Below are 20,309 nucleotides of genomic sequence, written 5' to 3' on the forward strand. Positions count from 1 at the left end.
TCACTTGGCAGCTACCCTGACGCTGGCGTACTCGGAGGGGGCTGCGCCGGAGCTCCTGCCGCGCCACGGGGCCGCGGGCAGGGGCTGGAGGTCGGCGTAGTGGATGTCATGGTCCTCTTTGCCGCCTCGCTGCAGAAGGGCACACACATGGTTAATGCTGCGACTAGATAAACCTTGCAAAAATGACCCTAAGGGCAGGTTCCAGACGGGATGGTGGTGCCACCGCTGCAGGGGTGGCCCTGTGCCATGGTGGGGAGCATGCCGGGACACCCGTGCAGGTGGCTGCTGCTCACCCCACGCCCACCTTGGCCCCAGAGCCTTGCAGAGTCCCTGCAAGCCGGGGCATCGGCGTGGGATGCTCTTGCCCGTACTCACAGCTCGCTCTTACCTTGCTGGGCAGATGTGAGGTCTCTGCATCCAGGACTTCACTGCTGCGGGGGAAGGAAGAGCCATTAGAGCTGAAGGAAGCCGGGTGCCCTCCCCACCCCACCCAGCACAGCACCCCACGATTCCCCTCCCAAATTTCAGCCGGGCTCCGTGGCACGTGGCTGCACGATGCCCACGCTGAAGGCAATGGAGAGGGACAACATGCTGTCTGTGTGCCTGGGCCAGGCTCAGACACCACGGTGAGGGGCTGCAGGGAGCTCCCCGGTGCTGGGTGCTCCCCACCACACGCTCCCGTGAAACTCAGAGAGCAGCAGTGCAGCGATACGCCTGGGAGTAAAGGACCCTGTCTGGGGCAAATCACTGCTCCAGAGGGAGAGGAAAGCGGGATAAGGCAGGTGGATAAGGCGGTTCACTCATCTCAGGGTGCAGAAGGAAGAGGCGGTGGGTACAAACCTGGGGGTGCTGGGGGTCCCCGCACAGCACCGCAGAGGGATGGGCGAGAAGCTGCCCACGGCCGCCGGCCTGGCCAGGCACTGACCCTCCGCCTCGCCTCTGCGCTTCCTCCTGTAGAGGTAAAGGGCGAGGAAGAGGCCGAGGAGGAGGAGGCAGAGCACTACAGCTGCAGCCACCACACTGGGAACCAGGGATGTCTCTGTGGGTACAAGGCAGAGCGGGGAGAGGGTGGTGGGTGCGAGGCAGTGCGGGACCTCACCGCGGGCAGGGTGGGGGCCACGGAACGGGTCCCCGGGAGCGGCATCTCGCTGGGTTGTGCTCACCATGCAGGGACACCTCCGTGCCCCCTCCATGCCGAAACACCTCATCGCCACCGACCAGCAATCTGCGGAACTTCACGCAGTAATAGGTGCCGGCGTCCTCGGGCTGAGCATCCCTGATGTGGATGGTGAAGTCCGTGTCGGACCCACTCGCTGCCCTCGTCACGCGGGGGAAGGAGACTGTCTGGTCATAAACGGTCTCGTTCCCACTGCCCCAGCCCTTCAGCCACTTCACAGCACCAGCGGGACCCTCTCCAGACGTGGTGCAGGTCAGGGTGAACATGTCCCCCGCTGTCACCCACACCTTCTCCTGGGGCTGGTGCAGCTCGAAGCCCTGACCCGCCTGGGCACCCGCACCTGGGCACAGCGACAGGAGGGTTCGGGGCTGAGCGACGGAGCAAGGCGAGGGCTTGCTCCCCTCACCACGAGCGGCCCGGGCAGAGCGGCCCCATCTCGCCCCGAGTTTGCAGCCAGCCAGCTGAGGAATATCCCTGGGTATGGCAGAGACAAACCGCAGGCACTGGGAGCGGAGGAAGCCGGGCTCAAAACGAACAAGAAGCAAATTTGCATTCCCTGTCGTGCACTTAACAGGAGGTGCTGCGGAGGCTTGGAGTCCGGAGAGGTACAGAGGCAGCCAAGGGGAATTCCTGGCAGGAAAAACTCCCGAGTGTTGTTAAACATTAACTCTGTGCAACACGAGCCAGGATTACTGGGGCTCTGCGAGGAAACGGGGTGCAGAGCCCAGGGCTGTGCGCAGCCGGCCAGGAGCCAGCTCTGAGCAGGGATGTGCAGTCCCGGAGATGACCGCAGCCCTCAAATCCCTCCTTCCCCCAAACTCCTCCTGTCCCCAAACCTCTCCTGCCCAAAGCCCCCTGTTACCTTCGGCACCGGCTCGGCGGGCCTCGGCTCCGCACCCCCACGGGGCTGGGCGCTGCACCCCGGGGGCTCGGCTCCGCACCTTCCCGGGGCTCGGCGCTGCACCCCTGGGGGCTCGGCTCCGCACCCCCCCGGGGCTGGGCGCTGCACCCCTGGGGGCTCGGCTCCGCACCCCCTCGGGGCTCGGCGCTGCACCCCCGGAGCCCGCCTTGCCCCCGCCCCCCCCCGAGCCCAAAAAAGGCGGTCGGAGGAGAAAAACACCCCCCCCGGCCCGGTGTTTATCTCCGCCGGCCTCCCCCCCCTTCGCGCCCCCCTCCCCGCCCCCCGGGCAGCAGCAGCCGCCGCCGGGGCAGGGAAGCGGCGGAGCGGGCTGGGGGCTGCCGCCGCCGCCGTCCCCCGGCCCGGACTCACCCGGGAGCCGCAGGGGGAGGAGGCTGAGCTGCCCGAGCAGGAGCTGAGCGGCCGCAGCGGCTCGCCAAGCCATGGGCACTGCCCGAACTTTGGGCTCGGGCTCCGGGAGAAGGAAAAGGAGAAGCTGCAGCGGAAACGGAGGCGAGCGGCCGCGGGCGGTTAACGCTTTTGGTGCCACCCCGGCCTCTGGAAGCGGCCGGGAGCTCCCCCGGGCTTCACCCGCCCGAGGGCATCGCCCGAGGGTGAAGCAGCCCCGGGTTCTTCCCGACCCCGAGGGGATGCGCTGCTCCGCCGTCCCGTCCCGTCCCTGTCGCCGTCCCCGGGTCGGCAAAAGCCGGCCGGAGCGCTGGCTGCAGGGGGGGCTGGGGAGAAGCCCCGGGTGAGCTCTGCACCACGGGCCCGGCAGGGATGCCAGCCCGTGGGCCGGTCCTGCTGGCAAGGGGTGGGTGTCCCCTCGATGCCCCCAGGATGGCTGGCCACGCGTGGGGGAGCGAGCTGGATCAGGACTGCTCGCTTTGGGGGAGCGAGCTGGATCGGGGCCCCTCGCTTTGGGGGAGCGAGCTGGATCAGGACCGCTCGCTTTGGGGGAGCGAGCTGGATCGGGGCCCCTCACTTTGGGGGAGCGAGCTGGATCGGGGCCCCTCGCTTTGGCTGCTCGGCGTCGGTGGCCGTGGCCGTGACACAGGTCCGTGGGCAGAGCGGGACTGACGTCGCCGGCGAGGTCCGGCCTGGTGACACGAGATGGTGTGAACACTGTGGGGAGCGGGTGGGACTTGTGCAAGGGGTCAGTGGAGGAACTTGGGGCGTGGTGAGCCCCTTCCTTCCCCTTTCTGGACAGAGAGGCCAGCACCCCGCCGAGCTGAGCGGAGCCCAGTTGAGCCGAGTGGAGCCCAGTCGAGCCAAGCAGAGCCCAATCGAGCTGAGCGGAGCCCAGTCGAGCCAAGCAGAGCCCAATCGAGCTGAGCTGAGCCAAGTGGAGTCAAACTGAGCTGAGCCGAATCAAGCTGAACCGAGCTGAGTCAAGCCGGATCGAGCTGAGCCGTCGGGGAGCAGGACGTGGGAATGACCACGGCTCCGGTGATGCAGGCGCTGCCTCTCAGCTGCCTGATGCTGCTCCTGCTCCGGAGAGCCCCGGGTGAGTGGGGGCCCCGCACAGCCCCAGCACCTTTCCCCCGCTCCCCCTCACCGCTGGCAGGGCAGCCGTTCCCTGTGCCCGCGGGTATCTGGGGCTCCTCTCTCACTCCCTCCCTCCCAGCTTGCTTTTGTCCCCAGCTGAAGAGTTTGTTTTACTCCAGCACATACTGGGGGCCCTGGGCCCTCCCTGTCCCACAGTCCCGGCTGCCCCAGGGGGGCAAGGGATGGGGAGGTCTCTCTGTCCCCTGCTCTGGGCTTGGGGCTGGGGGTCTAGCAATGCCCCACGCTGTGCCCCAGCTCTGGGGCCCCTTGTCAGCCCTGAACCCTCCTGTCGCTGTGCCCAGGTGCAGGTGCCCAGGTGGGTCAGGGCTTCGAGCTGCACCAGCCCCAGGAGAAGGTGTTGGTGACAGCGGGGGAGACGATCAACCTGAACTGCACCACGTCTGGAGAGGGTCCCGCTGGTGCTGTGAAGTGGCTGAAGGGCTGGGGCAGTGGGAACGAGACCGTTTATGACCAGACAGTCTCCTTCCCCCGCGTGACGAGGGCAGCAAGTGGGTCCGACACGGACTTCACCATCCACATCAGGGATGCTCAGCCCGAGGACGCCGGCACCTATTACTGCGTGAAGTTCCGCAGATTGCTGGTCGGTGGCAATGAGGTGTTTCGGCGTGGAGGGGGCACGGAGGTGTCCGTCCACGGTGAGTGGGGCTCCCAGTGGGAACCAGCCCTGCCGGGCGCAGCCCCTGGCACAGCCCATCCCAGCCCGGTGGGCACCGCTCGGGGCGAGTGGGGATGGGGAAGGGGCTCGGGGGCCGGTCCCAGGAGAGGGTCCCATGGGCCATCCCTGGGAGCACCCGTACCCCTGTGGGAGACCCCACTCCCTGCGGCCCCGGGGCCGGGCTGGGGTGGCAGAGCCCAGTGTGACAGCCCCACGCTTCTCCCCACAGCCAAGCCCACCCCCCCAGTCGTGTCTGGGCCCGTCCGCAGAGCAAGGCCAGGGCAATTGGTGCCTTTCACCTGCACGGCCAGAGGCTTCTTCCCCAAAGACATCAATGTGAAATGGCTCAAGGACAGAGTCCCGATTGCAGCTCAGCAGCCCCAGATCACCCCTGAGCGGACAAAATCCTCCTACAACATGTCCAGCACCGTGGAGTTGATACTGCGTGAGGAAAACGTCCGCTCACAGCTCTCCTGCGAGGTGCGGCACGCCACGCTGGCGGCCCCGCTGACGGGGACGTACCGGCTCAGCGAAGCCCTGCGAGGTGAGGGCTGGGGGGGCACCGGCACTCGGGGTGTCCATCTCTTGCGGGGCAGGGGGTCCTGGGGCAGGGACAGGGCACCCTGCGGGCAGCGGAGCCGGGGGTCGCCAGGCACCAGGCAGTGCCTCTCTTCCCAGTTTCTCCCAGTGTCCGTGTGGTCACTGACCCGCCGAGCCGCATTGAGGTGAACAAGACCGTGAACTTCACCTGCCACGTGGAGAGGTTTTATCCAGGAGAAGTGGCCGTCACCTGGCTGGAGAACAGGATGGAGATCAAGGTGGAGAACATCTCCCAGCCAGTGGAGACCCGCCAGGGCTTGTTCGAGCTGAAGAGCCTGGTGAAGGTCCAAGCGACGGAGGAGAAGAACGGGTCCGTGTTCACCTGCCGAGTGGTGCACGATGCCCAGGAGCCCGTCAGCAGGACGGCCACCCTGCAGATCTCTGCCCCAGACAGGGAGGGACCGAGCAACTGGTCCCCAACAGATAACGATGGTGCGTGGGAGCTGCTGGTCCCCACGGCAGTGGGGGCCTGCGGGATGCCTGTCCTCAAGCCTGGGCCGCTCACATCCACTGTCCCCACTGCAGGTGTGAACCTCCTGTTCAGCCCTGGCTTGTGGCTCGGCATCCTGCTGGAGAAGGGGCTCCTCGGCGGCCTCCTCATCTTCCTCTTCAAACGTGGGAGGGCATGAGGAAGGAAATGTCACGGCTGCCACCCCGTCCCGCTCTCTGTCGGTTTCTCATGTTGCGGTGCCAGGAGCTGGTCCGGGGGCTCGGTCACCGCCAACTTTGTCGTGTGTAACTGGAAATAAAGGGGCCGGGATGCAGAGGCTGCGCTGGGCTGCTCGGTGCTGCATCCCCGGGGCTCCGCTCTGCCCATCCTCGGTGCTGCACCCCCGGGGCTCAGCTCCGCACCCCCGGCGCTCGGCGCCGCTCATTCGCGGTGCTCGGCGCTGCATCCCCGGTGCTCGGCTCCGCACCCCCGGGGCTCGGCGCTGCCCATCCCCGGGGCTCGGCGCTGCCCATCCCCGGTGCTCGGTGCTGCCCATTCGCGGTGCTCGGCTCCGCACCCCCGGGGCTCGGCGCGGCGCACGGCACCGCCGGGCCGCCAGGGGCCGCTGTGCTGGGGGCAGGGCGGAGCGCGCCGCTCGGGGGCGGGGCGGGTGTGCGTTGTTTCCACCCGGGAGGGTTTGGCGGCGCAACGCGGGGCGGGGCCGAGCGAGGCGGGGCCGGCGCGGGCCCCGGCGGGGTTTGGGCGCTGCACCGCGGCAAGATGGCGGACAGGGAGGAGGCGCTGAGGGAGTTCGTGGCCGTGACCGGCGTCGAGGAGGAGCGAGCGCGGTTCTTCCTGGAGTCCGCCGGGTGGGATCTCCAGGTAGCCCCGGCGCCGTCCCGGCCCGCTGGGAGAGGGGGGGGGGGCTCGGGGGCGCGGCCGAGGCCAGCGCCGGGCGGGGGACGGCGGCCCTGGAGGGCGTCGCGGTGGAGGAGGAGGAGGAGGAGGAAGAGGAGGAGGAGGGAGGGGGAAGCGCTGGGCCGGGAGCTCGGTCTCCTGCAGGCCCAAGCCTCGTCCTCCGGTCTTTCCCGAGTCCCCGGCCCGGCGCTGGGCTGCGAGGGTCGGGCTCAGCTGCGGGGGCTGGTTGCGGCCGAAGCCCGTCCCGGTTTTCTCGTTAATTTGAAGGCGGCGAATTTCTAGCACGGGGCGAGGAACTGGGGGGGGGTTGCGGGTTTTACTGGGTTTGCGTTTTCCTTGAAGGCTGGCGAGGCTGTTAGTGCTTCTCTGCGCGGTGCCGGCACCCCCCGGTTAAGGGGGAGGGCGGCCGCTGCCCTGAGCCGCTCCCGCCCCGCCTCGGACGATCCGGCGGTGTGAAACGGCGGCTCTGCTGGCGGGTGTCGCAGAAGTGGCTGTTCCAGAGCAGCGGTTTTAGCGGAACCCCTGTAGAAATGCCGCGGGTGAGGTCGGGGCGCACCTGGGGTGGTGAGGTAACGAGGCCAGACGTGGGAGCTGGCGAAGCCTCGGCTTTGCTCGGGCCCCCGACGGGGGAAATTCCATGAAATGTCTTTAGTGTGGATGGGCCTTAAGAGGTCCAGCGTGAGAGAAGCTCCAGCTGCATTGTCTGTGTGTGTTTTTTTCCCTTGTTCTGGAGTGTTTGCTCTCATCCTGACGAGCTCCCGCCCTGTTGCCTTCCAGATTGCGCTTGCCAGTTTCTACGAGGACGGGGGTGACGAGGACATTCTGACTCTCCCCCAGCCGACACCCAGCTCTATATCCAGAGGCACCGCGGCCAGGTGAGGAGAGAGGTTCAGCTCAGGCCGGTCTGTTTATCGGCAGCTTGTAAACCTGGTGGTGAAGCTGTTTGTGTAAAAACACAAGCTCTGTGCAAAGCACTGATGTATGTTCATCTTCAGGAGAGATAGCTCTCCGTTTAGAGCTGCTTCACCTCGTGTGGCTCTCGAGAAGTGGTGAAAACCTCAGCGTTTACACACCGCAGGCGCGGGTGTTATTGCACAACTGATCCAAAGAGCAGTTAGCACAACCTGCCTCATGGCTCAGGAAAAACTTGATTTGGCTTTTGAGGTTAGAGGACGATCGGTTGGTGACGCTTTCATTTGGGCAGATTGTATCTCCACAGGAAAAATATTTTCTAATTTTGTGTGACACCTGATCTGATCAAGTCGGGGGGTTACAAAAAGAGGTTAGTTTTGCCTGTGCAGTGGGGAAATACTGCCCAGTTTTAGAGAGGAGGAGTTACTGCCTGTGTCTTGCAGGAAAAGGGCTGTTGGTTCAGGCTTTGGTGTAGAAGACCAGGGTCGTAGAAGACCCGTGTTTCAGTTTGGATCACGGCTGACAGCCTGGGCAGAAACAACGAGAGGGGAAGGGCGTGGGGGCAGGTCCTGGCGGAGAAACCCGCGCTTGTGCGGGTTCGGAAGCGGTGGCTCTTTGGAAAAGGCAGCGCAATCCAGGGCAGGAGCAGGGAAGGTGACTCAGGACTCGCCGCTTTTCCTGTGGCTGCAGCCGCTGCCTGGGCCTCCTCCAGCGCGCCCGCTCCGGTTTTCTGCCGGTGCAGCTGGCAGAGAGGCCCGAGAGCTCGGTTCGCCGCTCGGTTGCGTCAGTGCTGACCTGGCGTTTCGTAGAGTCACGAATCGGAGCCTAAAAGCAGAGCAGGGTCCAGCTCGCTGCCGTGCGCGGGAGCTTTTGTGGCTCAAACGTGTCATGAGGCTGATGGGCTTCTCCGCTTGGCTTCTGCAGTGACCACAGAGTGACATCGTTTCGAGACCTTGTTCATGCGCAGGAGGATGATGATGAAGAGGAGGAGGGACAGCGGTAAGTTTGCAGTTAAGGACTTAAAACCCGGGCGTTTGTCCGCGTGCTTTTGTGACAGCTTGCTGCTGGCGTAGGGTTTTGTTGTTTTTTTTTTTAAAAAGGGGATTTAAGTCAATATGAAATTGCTGCCGTGAAAAATCTGGGGTTCGAGTTTGGTCAGTGCAAACCCTGCGCACAAGCGCGTGCTCAGCACGGCTGCGTAAGCACCAGAGTTCATCGCTGGATTGTGCTGTGGAAAGAAAGCCTAAGGCAGGCTGGGGAGGCCCTAAGCTAAGAATAGAAAGCAAAAAAAAAGCCCAGATCATCATTTGTGCCCGTAGAGAATGGAAATGTGGGAATAATGCAGGGATGGGTTTGCTTTCTGCTTGGGGTTGGGTTTTTTTGGTTGGGGGTTTGGGGTTTGGTGTTCTGGTTTGGAGGTTTTTTTTTTGGTTTTGAAGTGCTGCCTAAGGGTACTGTGGGGGAGTGCGGAGGTGGAAGGAAAAATGTAGGTCCCCTTTCGATGGGAACGTGGCGCACTATGGGAAAGTCAGCTACTATGTCAGCTGTAAGCAGTTAAATACCCTGAAGGTTAACAGGGGAGGTAAATTGGAGGGAACTGGTGTCCCTTAAGGTGGCTCAACCTCTTCTGCAGCCAGATGCGAGCTTGCTCTGTGCATGTGATGAGCCGTCTGGAAGCTAATGAGCCCAGTCTTCCAGGAGCACTTCATGGCACGTCAGTGACGGGGTGTTTGTTGCTTTGAGAGTTTGGATCCGTCCTGTCTGTGGTGATGTTTGTGGGGCAGGAACGTGCGCCTGCCCTCAAAATAACCAGTTAGAGGTTGCCCATCATCTTCCACCTGCCAGGTCACAGGCGTGCTGGAAGCCTTGTTCAGCTTGGTCATACGGCTGGAGCTGGCGCTGGAAGCTGAGCCTTGTCGGTCTGGAGTGTTTCTGCTGCTAGACCTGAGAGACTTACCGCTTTATTGCTATTGATCGAGGGATAATTTTACAGTAACTGACATAAAAAGAAAGTTTCTGCAGTACAGGAACCAGTAAGGGGCTGCAGTAGGAGACCTGCTGGTAGCAGCTAATATTTGTTGATCCAAGCTGTACAAAAACGAGCGGAATCCCGATATAACACTGCTGGGTCCTGTCCCATGGCTCTCCCAGGGCAGCCGCGCTCCAGTCTTACCCAGAAGCCTTGTGCTTTCTGTTAGGTTTTATGCCGGCGGCTCGGAGCGAAGCGGGCAGCAGATCGTGGGCCCTCCGAGGAAGAAGAGTCCCAATGAGCTGGTGGAGGATCTGTTCAAAGGAGCGAAGGAGCACGGCGCAGTGGCGGTTGATCGGACGGCCAAGAGCGGTGGCGAGACTAGCAAGCCTAAAGTGAGGAGTGAGGAGTTCTTCTTCCTTCCATTCCCCGTTTCAGTTAAGGCTCCCGCTGGGACAGCGTTTGGAACTGGAGTCCTGGAGTTACCTTAACAGGAGAGCTAAGCCTGGACTCCTCTCCTAGCACAGCTCCAATTTGTGTGTCACAGGGGCAAGAAAAGCCACTTTCTTGTCCCATATTTCTTAACTTGTTCAAGCTGGTCACTGCACCTGCAGGGCGATAGATGTTGCTGATGCCACGGAGCCCCCCCGGTTCATCCGTGACGGCACTGGGGAAGGGGAAGCTGTCGGGGGTTTGTGTCGTTCTGTAGCCTCTTTTTCTGCCCCTCTCTCTTGCAGCCTTTCGCAGGGGGAGGGTATCGCCTCGGGGCTACTCCAGAGGAGGAGTCGGCTTATGTGGCGGGAGAGAGGAGACAGAACTCCGCTCAGGATGTGAGTATCGCTCCGTTCTGGTTTGTAGATGTCACCCCAGGGATTTCTCCGCTGTAGCAACGCAGCTTGTGAGCCCAGAGGGTTAGAAAGCTTGATAGAAATTCAGGAGGATAGAAGTATGGTAAATCCTGCTTCTCGCGGGATTTCTGATTAGAAAAGAATAGATGCTTGGGTCTTGCGTAAGCACTTTGCTAATGAACTTTTAATTAAGAATCTGAGTGTTCCTTAGAAGTGCGGATGGTGAAAAATGGTGCACAAAGAGCGCTGGGTGATTAACTCTTCTTTCTCCGTTGAAGAGATGTGGAGCTGACAGCATCAATGCAAGCTTCTCTCGTGCTTGGTTTGTGGCCAGCTACACCTGTAGGCCTTGGTGGGAGCTTGGTTTAGGCTCCTCGCCCAGCAAACTCTTGGCTCTTCAACCATGTTTATCAACAAGGGGTCTGTGGTGACACGCAGTGCTTTGGGGTTTTCTCTCAACCCAGAGGAACCTGGCTGGGATGTTTTGTGCACTTTGAAATTCCTCTGCCAGTCAGGAGCTTGTAATGCTTGAGCTTGAGGTTATTGTTCTCGCTAAGATGCTTCCGTGAGGCTGATGGTTGTTTGGGGGCTGCTGCAGGTGCACGTTGTACTGAAGCTCTGGAAGAGCGGATTCAGTCTGGACAGCGGAGAACTGAGGAGCTACCAGGATCCGTCCAATGCCCAGTTTCTGGATGATATCCGCAGAGGGTACGGAGCGAGAGGGGAGAGAAAGAACAGCTGTTTTCTGAACCGCGAGGGTTTGTGGGATTCAGGATGTGGACTCAATGGCACATTTCACCTGAGCTTTCTTAGAAAAGCGAGATTTCTTTCTGGGGAAGCTCTGGGAGGGCAGGCTTGAACATTGACTTCGGATAAGTGGGAAGTGGCTTTGGTTTGTGTGGGGCCTTGAGAGTTGAAGTGAACAAACAGACTTTCATATTTGGGCTGAGAATTTCTCATGTATTGTGTAACTCCAGGGAAAAGTAACCTTTAACTTGTGTCGGGTAGCGGGGAGGTGTGCATCTGACCTGTTAGTTCAAAAAGGGCTCGCTGTGGGTCCTGGAATTGCAGACGTCTGTGGCTGGTGCTTTTTCTCTGCGCTTTCCTGACTTGCTGCTCCAGGCAGCTGCCTTACTTGGGGTGTTCTCTTTGCAGGGAGGTCCCGGCAGAGCTGCGCAGGTTAGCGCGGGGCGGACAAGTGAACCTGGATATGGAGGATCACCGCGATGAGGAGTATGTGAAACCTAAAAGTGTCTTCAAAGCTTTTACTGGAGAAGGACAGAAGCTGGGCAGGTGAGAAGACAGCAGTGCTGGTTTGCCGTGTGTGTGACGTGAGTCACCCGAGAGTTTTGCTAGGTTGAGCCTTTTGATTCATCGTTCTGAAGTAAAGGCGCTCGGTGCCTGAGGTGTGTGAGGTGTTCCCCTAAGAGAGGAAACGAGGCTTCGTGGCGTGTGCTGTGGGATGGCTCGGCCTTTCCGTGGCAGGAGGTGGATCCCTGGTTTGGAACCACCATGGTACCTCATGTAGAAGCAGTATTTCCAAGTTATGCTGCCCCTGTCCCCGTGGGGGTGTGAAGACCCATGATGTGGTGCTCCAAAGGGAGATGGTAGAGGTGAAGTTCTAGACACTGACTCCTAAGTTCTTCCTTCCAATTTGCACTGGTGTCTCTTGACTGGGAACGCTGGGAGTTGGGCCCAGCAGGCGGTAAGCTCACCGCCTGGCACCCTGCAGCCGGGGGGAGTCGTTCGGTTTTTAACAGCTCGCCTTGTGTCTCCCGGTTCTCAGCACCGTGCCCCAGGTGATGGGCACCAGCTCACCAGCCCAGCAGGCAGAGAACGAAGCCAAAGCCAGTTCGGCCATCAGCATTGATGAGTCGGAGCCCATCACCAACATCCAAATACGGCTCGCTGACGGTGGGCGACTGGTCCAGAAGTTTAACCACAATCACAGGTACGAAGGCGACCGGGAACGCGGGTTACTGACTGGGAAGGCCTGAATAACACTGCAGACTGATGGAGCAGATGTTAAAGTCCTGGCTAGCCCTCTAAAGGATCCCTGGGGATCCTTCTGAATATGTGAATAGGGATAAAATTACTGTGGGGTTTTAAGGCAGTCGTTAACCGTCGGATAAGATTTGCTTTCCGAACAGTGGTGGGTTTTAGTCAGTGACACTGCACCTGGGAGCTTCGGTATTATCAGCAGAACTTTCCTTTATGTCACCTATAAAAACCTGAATCTCTTCTAAGGGCTCTAGAAGCTGTTGGATAGCTAGGAACTTGGTTCAGGTGTTCTGACTCTCAGTTCAGACTTTTCTGCTGGGCTGAAGGGAGCACCACAGGATGCTCTTACAGCAGTTCAGCTCCCTTGGATGAGCAAAGCTGCCTTATATACCCTGCTGCTTCATTAAGACTTCTCTCCTGAAGTCCTTCTCACCTACCTGGGCTTGGTGGCCATTTATTCATACTCATTCATCCAGTTTCTAGAAGACAATCGAGCCAAAAGTTACAAAAACCTTCTAATATCAGGTGCAGGAAATAGATCGAGTGTCACTGTTGCGGCTGCTCTGGGGAGTTGAGATCACATAGGTGATGCTGGGTGTGATGAGCTCAGTCACTTAGAGCAGCTGGTGTCAAGCAAGTTGTTAATCTGTGCATCTTGAAGGGTTCAGAAGCTTTCCATGTCAAATAGCTGCCTGACAGCACAGGCGTTCCTGTCGGGCAGCGTGACAGAACGTTGAGCTCTGGGAAGCAGCTTGTGTTACTGCACTGAACGGGAGCCTGCGGAGGAGCAGGTTAAATCAGAGTCATCCAGCTGCAGCCCCTGCTGTTAGCTCAGGACCAGGCGCAGTGGCTGCAGGGTTGCATGCTCTGGAAAGCGGGAGTTGAGGCTGTTGCCGTGGGTTTTTACAGGATGCTCAGTAACGGCATCACCCTTGTGTGTTTGATCCCTTCGGACAGGATCCGTGACATCCGGCTCTTCATAGTAGATGCCCGGCCAGCGATGGCTGCCACCAGCTTTGTCCTCATGACCACCTTCCCAAATAAAGAGCTGACTGACGAGAACCAAACCCTGAAGGAAGCCAACCTGCTCAATGCTGTCATTGTTCAGCGGTTAACATAAGGAGCCCACCTCTCGCCACACGCCTGCCCGCAGCGCGCATGTGTCGTCTCGTCCCGCGCCGCGCTGTGCCGGCTCACATCTACTCGTAGCTCTGGGTTCTTAGGTCTTGATTGGACTTTTTTTTTTCCTCTTTAGTTTCATTTCCCATGGGTTTTGTTTTGGTTTTGTTTTTTTTTTTTTTCGTGATGATGATGATCAGTGGACTTTAAAATAAATAAACGAAACGAATCCGTTTTGAAAGGAGCTGCAGCCTATTGTGCCACAAATTCTCCCACAAGAGTTCAGTTACCTCTGTGGATTGCGTTACTGTGCTCTTTAGAGGGGAGGAAGGTAAGAGGGAAGGGAGCTCCCAGGCAGCGCTTTCCACCTATGCCAATTGATTGCTCATCACAGCCTTTTTACTCTTCCCTCTCCTCCAGGGACTGCTGCAAAGTACTCCCGTTATTTTGGCACATTAAATATAAACTAGGCGAGCATGGGTGATGTGGTTGTCGGGAGAATGGTTACGCTGCTGTAAGAGCATTGTGGGGGAAGGCTTTGTGAGACAGCTGTTGCTCCGTGTGGGGAAAACTCCAAGGGATGTGGCAGGTGCGAGGTTTAATGCTGCTCTTGGGTTTTTCTGGAGAGAAAGTCCTGACTTTCCTTCCGTCGGCAGAACTCTTAGGGGCGTTCATTGCAGTACCCGCCTGCTCTGCCTGCACTTGCTCCAGCAGTCCAGACTGGTGGCAGCTTTTAACTGGCTGTATCGCATCTCTCTGAGAAACCCTGCTGCTGACTTTTTCTTGCCAAGAAGGCACAAAGCTGAGTCAGCTTGAAGTGACTGATAGTAAAGGGCAAACAGGGTTTATCTTACTGGAAAGCAAGTTTTATGTTGAGGTGAATTACTGAGATGATGGAAACAGCTCAGGTGGAACAACTCAAGGCTGTAGTACCCTTTGATTTATTTCCTCTCCTCGCTGAGGACTAACGTAGCTGAACACCTGGAGTCCTCCAGCTTTAGGTCTGTCCCGCTGTTTATGTTTCGGGCTCGGGTCTCCATAGCTTTCTTTCCTTTGAACAGAATCCTGCGGGTGAATTCGTTACGCCTAGACACGAGGGACTGGTAGCGCTGGTCTAGCGTCGGCATTGCCATCTAGCCTCGTGCCAGGGCACTTTGCAGCGACCCGCAGCACGCTTGCTGTCCTAGCCCTGGGCTTCGGAGCAGAACTCGGAGCTGTGCGGCACCGGGCGCCTCCAGGCGTCGGCTGAGTGGGAGCTGCGCAGCACCCAGCGCCATCCCCCTGGGAGAGGCTGGATCGGTGCCCTGCGAAGGGTCGGAGCGTGCCGAAGGGTGGGAGCGTGCCGTCCGCGTCCTGCCTTAGTCACGCTGGAGCCCTGCGGCTGCTGCGCTGTCAGCCAACCCCCCCTCAGCGCTCTGAAGCTTCCAGGTCCTCACCTTGGCGCTGGAGGGAGGTGCCGGCTGGGGGAGGGCCAGCAGGTCGGGCAGGTTCAGCATGAGAAACTCGCTTGGCTGGCTGCGCTCCCGCAAAGCTGCGGAGGTAGATACCAGGCAAGGGCACTTTTACAGCAGTTTCTCAGCTCGGAGCTGAATTAACTTACATTTTTCATTACTGAATGGATCTATAATGTGCGTAACAACAAATTTGTAAATTATTGTAGAAGTTACCATTAAAAGCCCGCAAAATAGGAAAACGGCGTTTGACCCTTTCTAGTGACGGCTGCCGTCTCCTCTCAGATTTTGGAGGATGGGCACGTGGGTGTCTGCTCTTACCGCTTCGGGTTGCTCTGCGAGCGGGCTTCCCAGTGCTGAGCTGTCCTCAGCTAAATGAGATTTAAAAATCTCAGCAGCGTTTTTAAAGTTGGTTGTTTTTTTTTCTGACAGGTGAGCTTGGGGTTTGCCTGCCTGCGTCACTCGACGTTGTGCGTTATGACCACTTAGTAATCGGCGTGAACCAGTACAGAGGGAATTCAGAAAGGGGATTTCCCTCGGAGCTAAATATAGTCCCAGCTGCCTTGTGGGAAGTCAGTCATTTTTATTAGTTCATCGGAGGAGTTCTTGTATCCTGAGCTTCTCCCCACCCGCCGTTTTGGGGACCTGGGACAAGATCTTCCAGACCACTGGACAGGATGTGCCCCTAGAGCCAGAAAGCAAGTTCATCTAACAGAGAGAGCACAAACTACTTGTCCCCTGCTTCTGCCTTGCTTAGCCAGCGGCATCAGAGGACTGAGGGGAAGAGCTGGTGTCCCCGGTCTTTGGCTGGATGGGCTGGCCCCGCTGGTTCCCCCAAATGAAAGGGAGGGTTGGCAGGTAGACAGCAGCTCGTCTCGCTGCCGACCTCAAGGATTTTCTCGCGCAGATTCCACTCACCAGTGGGAAGTTTCACACCCAGGTTTCCTCCCAGCGCTCTCCTTGCCAGTGGGATGGAAAGGGGATCAATTCAGGGGGGGCTCTGGGCTTGCAGATGCTTCTCTCGCAAGAAAAGCGCCTTTTCCGCCCGCGCCGGAGGGTGGCAGTGCTGCAGAGAAGCTGCTCTCCACCTTGAAGGCTCCTGCTGAGAAACTGCCCGCTCCCGGCTGCCTGCGGGGACCTGCACCCTGGGCTCCTGTGTGTCCGTGAGCCCCTCTGGGACGCCGCTGCCGACTCCTTCTTCCTCTGATTCTTCTCTTGGGTTTTGTTTTTGTAAGTAACGAGCGGTCCTTATCTCCTGGCGAGCAGGACCAGCTCTGCCCTGCCACCGGGCTATCGGAAGCGTGCCGGAGCGGAGCGCTGAAGCGGTATCAGTAACCGAGATAGGCGTATCTTCTGCCAGAGCTGGCAAAAGAGCCTGTGGAACCAACTGGAAGCCACGTCCCTGCAACCTCCTATATTAAACCATCTCCTTCGGTGAGCTGGTGGAACGTTTCACTACAAAATAAACTACACAGGAAAAATGACAGCCGGGCTAACTAATGGGGAAGGGGTGATAATACCAGCGTGGGAAAAAGGGAGGTGGGGGAAAGAGACAGCTTGATTTTGTAAAGAAAATAACCTTCCTTGTCATTGGTGCAGCTCTTCGGTGTTTGATGGGCCCCTGCAGGAAGGTAAACGCTCATTTCTGACACTCCTGTAGTTTGCGATGGCTGTTAGTAAGTTTATTTGACTTTTTTTTTTTCCTAGTAAAATCTCCTTCCTTTATCATTTCCTTTTCTTTGTCCTGACAGAGTCATCAGCTGAGATTTTCGAAAACCGACATTTATGCTCGCAAAATAACATCTTTTTCTCCTTCTTTGCCCAGAGAAGTGTTTCGCTTTGAATTTTTCCTTTTTTCTCTCCCTCACAGGGGAGTCTTGCCTGTCTTCCTGGTCTTCCACACGCTGGTGCTAAGACAGTGCTCCACCTCTCGCGTGAAAACTCACTTCTTTTCAATTTCTGTGTGATAAGATACAGCCCAGTTTTACGACTGTGCTGGGGCTGATGTCTTTCGCTGTATCCGAGTGTTTTTCTCCAAGTGCTGTATTTTAACAGTTTTCTCTTCCTCAGACGGGTAATTGTAGGACTTCCTTGGATTTTTTTCCTTTGTACACAGTTCGTTGTTTCCTCCTCTTCCTTTTCACGTGTCTTTGTTGCTCAGATTTAGTTCCTGTGTTTTCTGATAGCGCTTTGCACCGTTTCCTGGGAACTTTACCTCCCCTCTGTAATGCTGCTTTTGCCGTGGGATGTTTCCCAGCCCATGTTTCTCGCATGGTCAGTGGTCTGCCTACCTCAGGAGGTTCTGCTATCCCCATGCCTTTGGTCAAGTAGGTTTTCAGTGATCCTGGTGTAGGAACGTCTGTTTCTAGGTGGAGCTGTACTTTCAGCTGTCTGCTCAGGTCAAACGACATTAACAGCACAAAGCAGCCAGTTGGGTGGCTTGTTTTTGGCACAAAACTCAGGCAGCCCAGCTGGCAGATAAATGGAAACAGTGAGATGGGGAGCAAGAAATCTCAGTGGGCACACGTGCAGCTACAAGAGGATGACTGTAAACCTTAGCCTATTTTTTTTTCTTGTTGCCTTTGGTTATCATCACTTACATTTAATTTAGTCTTTGCTCCCCATTGCTGAACAACCCTAAACCTTTCCCGAAGGAGAAAGTGACCTTCATGCCATGGCTTCTTCTTGGTTGGGTCTTCAGCTCCCTGCTGTCTTTATGTAGAGGAGTGATTTAGAAGGATGTCAGTTTGCTCCTGGGATGTTCTTCAGAAGTTCAGTCAGGAGGGTTTTCTTTTGAAAGCAGCACTGCTTTACAGATCCTGGGATATCAAGAAAAAGGACCTTGAGTTGATGTTTCTTCTGACTCTGTAGTTACAGCGGAAAACTGGCTTGGGGGATTGGTGTCATAGTCACGTAAAACAAGATGTTTATGGGTTTCTTCAAAGCCCACCACGACGAGGGGAGGACCTGCTATATCTGCGTGAATCCTTGGGCAGGAGCCGGTGCCTGTTCAGGAGTTTGCTGTTCCAGGTAGGCCTGTGTGAAGAATTGCTAGACTGAAAGCAAGACAGTGCTACCCCCTTACCGCTTCTAAATGGTCTTGTGCCTGTGGTGAACCCGAATGTTAATAGATGGAGACTGGTAACTTTAAATGACAGATTTAATGAAACAACAAAGTTGTCTTTCTTACCAGGTTGTGGGTTTCCATTGGTGCTTGTATGGTAAAAACCTGGTATCACCCAAGGAAAGGTGTCTTCACCCTTCAGGCACAGCGGCAACAAACGCACGCATTGGTGCTCTGCCTGGAGCGGAGGGAATTAGCCGTTGTACACACACTCGCTTGCTGAGTCGTGCAGAGCTGGGTCTCCTCACCTACAGTCCTCACTAACCAGGTATGATGGCCCTGCCCGCTTTCCTGGTGTGTTTTAGGCAGCTTCACTTTACTCGAGGAAGGCAAAAAGCCTCAAGGTGGTTGATGTCTGCGGGGAGTTCAGCTGCAAGTCTCCTTCTTGCTCTGCGAGTAACGCACAGGCTGTGCCACATGGCACACGCACGGCAGGCAGGGTGGCGGTGAGTGGCTCTGGGGGCTGCTGGAGTGTGTGTCGCTCCAAACTGCTTGGGGACTTGCGTATGTTGGCTGCCACCAAGGTGCCAACTGGGCTCCTGTGGCAGCGATGGGGGAACAAGTAAGCGAGTGCGCGCTGCCGGAGCGAAGGGAGCTGCTTCTCGCCGCTGCCGGCCAGGTGAGCGGGCTGGCTGTCGGCAGGGGTCCTGCGGAGCTCAACAGGAGCGGGAAGAGAAATCCTTTCTAGAGACTTCTTAGCAAAAGGTTTTCCAAACGAGTCCCACATTTCCCAGTTACGCCCTTCTACAGAGAGTAGTATAATCCTAATTACGCATCAGGCCCCCATCTTTGGCAGTTGAACAGCTCCTGTGTCAAGCACCTCTCAATTTACTAATTTATCATTTTCTGTCTTATTTACTACATTCCTAAATGCTTATCGTACTTGCTGTTCTGTCTTGCCTGCACTGAGCCTGTCTTTCCCAGCGCTGGGAGTTCCTGAATAGATTCCAGATGTTCTTATTTACTCAGGTACATTTCAAGACTCTTCATTAAATTAACTCTTTATTGGCTTACAGGGCCTACGGTAGCAACAGCCCTGTCTCTCCCATCTCATCCATCACGACTCCCCTTCCACCAAGAGAAGGCAGCTGTGCGAAGGGGAACACGAGAGCTGCTGGCCGTCCTTAGAGCAGTCAAGGAGGGGTGAACCTTAAGAGGACACGCTAGTGGAACGTATCCAAATGCTGCCACTTGCTTCTATGCCAAAAAAATCCCATTTGCTGGCTTTAGACTTTATTTTTTTTTTCCAACGGGGCTCCCTTGCCTGCGCAGCCCGTCTCTAGGTCATAGTACCCTGAGAAAAGCTGTTCAGCGAGCGTGGCTTGGATTGGAGGCGTTTGCATCACACATTCCTGGGCCCTGGGCTGCCTTGAGAGATAAGATCTCATACTTCTGCAGTGGAGAAGGGGGTTCTGGGGAAAGGACCTTTCCTTTGCAGTCAGTAAACTCCGGCAGGACCTTGTTTCTTCAACTGCACGGTTTGGGCTGCTTCTGAGCCTTTCGCTGAGTATTTGTGCAACAGAAATGGGTGTAGCTGCAGCGTTGCTGAGCGCTTTCCCTATTCTTTCAAAACCGATTTCCAAGCAACTGAGAGGAACAGTTCAGCATAGCCATGGGAGAGGCGTCGTCCTCTTGCTCCAGACCCTTGGAGGGTACGGCGAGCTGGTTTGGTTAGATTCCAGGCCTTGGCACATGGCGTTATTAGAAAGCTTGTTGCTTGCAGCAAGTAACCCAGCGTATAGCAGTGATGAACAGCGAGACTGGTGCTTTTCACCAAAATCTGCCTTTCCAGCAGCAAGCTGAACCCCGCTGTTGTGCAGAGGCGGGCTGAGAGCTCGCCATGCCGCAGTAGCAGGCGTGACATCCCGGCTAGACCCCACGGGTGATGCTGTCTCCTGTAAGGCACTGAGCAACGTGACACAAGGCTTCGGGAGGATCCGAGCAGAGCAGAAATAAAGCTCTCCTGCGTTGAAGATGATTGTGCACTGAACTAGCCAGGGAGCGAGAGCTACACAGCTACTCAGGGAGGTAACTGTTGGTCATCTGTTGGCGCTCTAGTCTGTGAGCAGAAAGTGCAGCTATTTGCACCTGCAGAGTAAATGAGTGCCAAAGAGCCAGAGGATTAAGTGCCGAGTACAATTTCCAAAGGTGCCTTGTGTCTGTCCAAGCGGGTGAGCGGGTACAAAATGGCCCAGGCAAAAAAATAAAAATCGGCTTTTTATATTTCCTTTTGATTTTCCTCTTTCCTCTTGGGTGGGGAGAGATGCATTTTGCTTTCTGATAGGGATGTACGTTTAGATATGCTGGTGGGAGACAGGGATTTGGCTCCCACTGCACTGGCTGTGGTCCAGCGTGAGTGATATTTGTTATCTGGGATGTCAGTAAAATAGCAGCAAAGAGAGATGCCGCTGACTCAGTTGTACTGTGGCTTATTAACCAAGTTCTGACTCAGCCTGGGAGTTTTTTTAGATTAACCCCCACTGGACAAGGCAAGGCTGAGCTGAAGATGACGCATTTTTCTAACAGCGTTGTGATGAACCTTGCAGAACGGGCGCTTGCGTTCTCCTTGGCTGGGGGTGGTGGCGCAGGGGACACTAACACGGATTTAACACTCCCAGTGGCTCTTGGTCACCTGGGA

General features: G+C 57.3%; 3 protein-coding genes and 1 long non-coding RNA gene across 7 annotated transcripts; 3 read left to right on the forward strand and 1 right to left on the reverse strand.

Annotated features, from left to right (window-relative positions):
- On the reverse strand, positions 1 to 2,520 carry LOC147414234 (signal-regulatory protein beta-1-like). Its single transcript, XM_086474872.1, has 5 exons — positions 2,448 to 2,520; positions 1,164 to 1,517; positions 841 to 1,039; positions 389 to 431; positions 1 to 129 (listed from the first exon to the last, which is right to left on the reverse strand). Exons 1-5 carry the CDS (start codon positions 2,518 to 2,520, stop codon positions 1 to 3), a joined length of 798 nt encoding a protein of 265 aa, XP_086330998.1.
- A 921-nt stretch (positions 2,521 to 3,441) lies between these two features.
- LOC104353645 (tyrosine-protein phosphatase non-receptor type substrate 1-like) lies at positions 3,442 to 5,665 on the forward strand. Its single transcript, XM_086474868.1, has 5 exons — positions 3,442 to 3,582; positions 3,926 to 4,279; positions 4,529 to 4,843; positions 4,978 to 5,331; positions 5,425 to 5,665. The coding sequence occupies exons 1-5, from the start codon at positions 3,510 to 3,512 to the stop codon at positions 5,526 to 5,528; spliced, it is 1,200 nt and encodes a 399-aa protein (XP_086330994.1). The 5' UTR covers positions 3,442 to 3,509; the 3' UTR covers positions 5,529 to 5,665.
- A 423-nt stretch (positions 5,666 to 6,088) lies between these two features.
- On the forward strand, positions 6,089 to 13,340 carry NSFL1C (NSFL1 cofactor). 3 transcript variants are annotated; one of them, XM_086474871.1, is made up of 9 exons: positions 6,089 to 6,211; positions 7,025 to 7,122; positions 8,084 to 8,158; positions 9,358 to 9,523; positions 9,866 to 9,958; positions 10,575 to 10,684; positions 11,132 to 11,269; positions 11,763 to 11,927; positions 12,935 to 13,340. In XM_086474871.1, the coding sequence occupies exons 1-9, from the start codon at positions 6,110 to 6,112 to the stop codon at positions 13,095 to 13,097; spliced, it is 1,110 nt and encodes a 369-aa protein (XP_086330997.1). In that variant the 5' UTR covers positions 6,089 to 6,109; the 3' UTR covers positions 13,098 to 13,340. The 3 variants fall into 3 exon arrangements, with proteins under 3 accessions (XP_086330997.1, XP_086330995.1, XP_086330996.1); XM_086474869.1 differs by having other exon boundaries at positions 6,096 to 6,211; positions 9,337 to 9,523; XM_086474870.1 differs by lacking the exon at positions 9,866 to 9,958 and having other exon boundaries at positions 6,096 to 6,211.
- Positions 13,341 to 15,891: 2,551 nt separating this feature from the next.
- On the forward strand, positions 15,892 to 19,894 carry LOC147414235 (uncharacterized). Of its 2 annotated transcripts, XR_015183937.1 has the most exons (4): positions 15,892 to 16,178; positions 17,493 to 17,577; positions 17,741 to 17,939; positions 18,688 to 19,894. It is a non-coding gene; the product is annotated as an uncharacterized LOC147414235 (long non-coding RNA). The 2 variants fall into 2 exon arrangements; XR_015183936.1 differs by lacking the exon at positions 15,892 to 16,178 and having other exon boundaries at positions 17,231 to 17,577.
- The last annotated feature ends 415 nt before the right edge of the window (positions 19,895 to 20,309 follow it).

The sequence above is a fragment of the Leptosomus discolor genome, chromosome 17 (genome assembly GCF_034619465.1).
Source record: "Leptosomus discolor isolate bLepDis1 chromosome 17, bLepDis1.hap2, whole genome shotgun sequence".
NCBI lineage: Eukaryota > Metazoa > Chordata > Aves > Leptosomiformes > Leptosomidae > Leptosomus > Leptosomus discolor.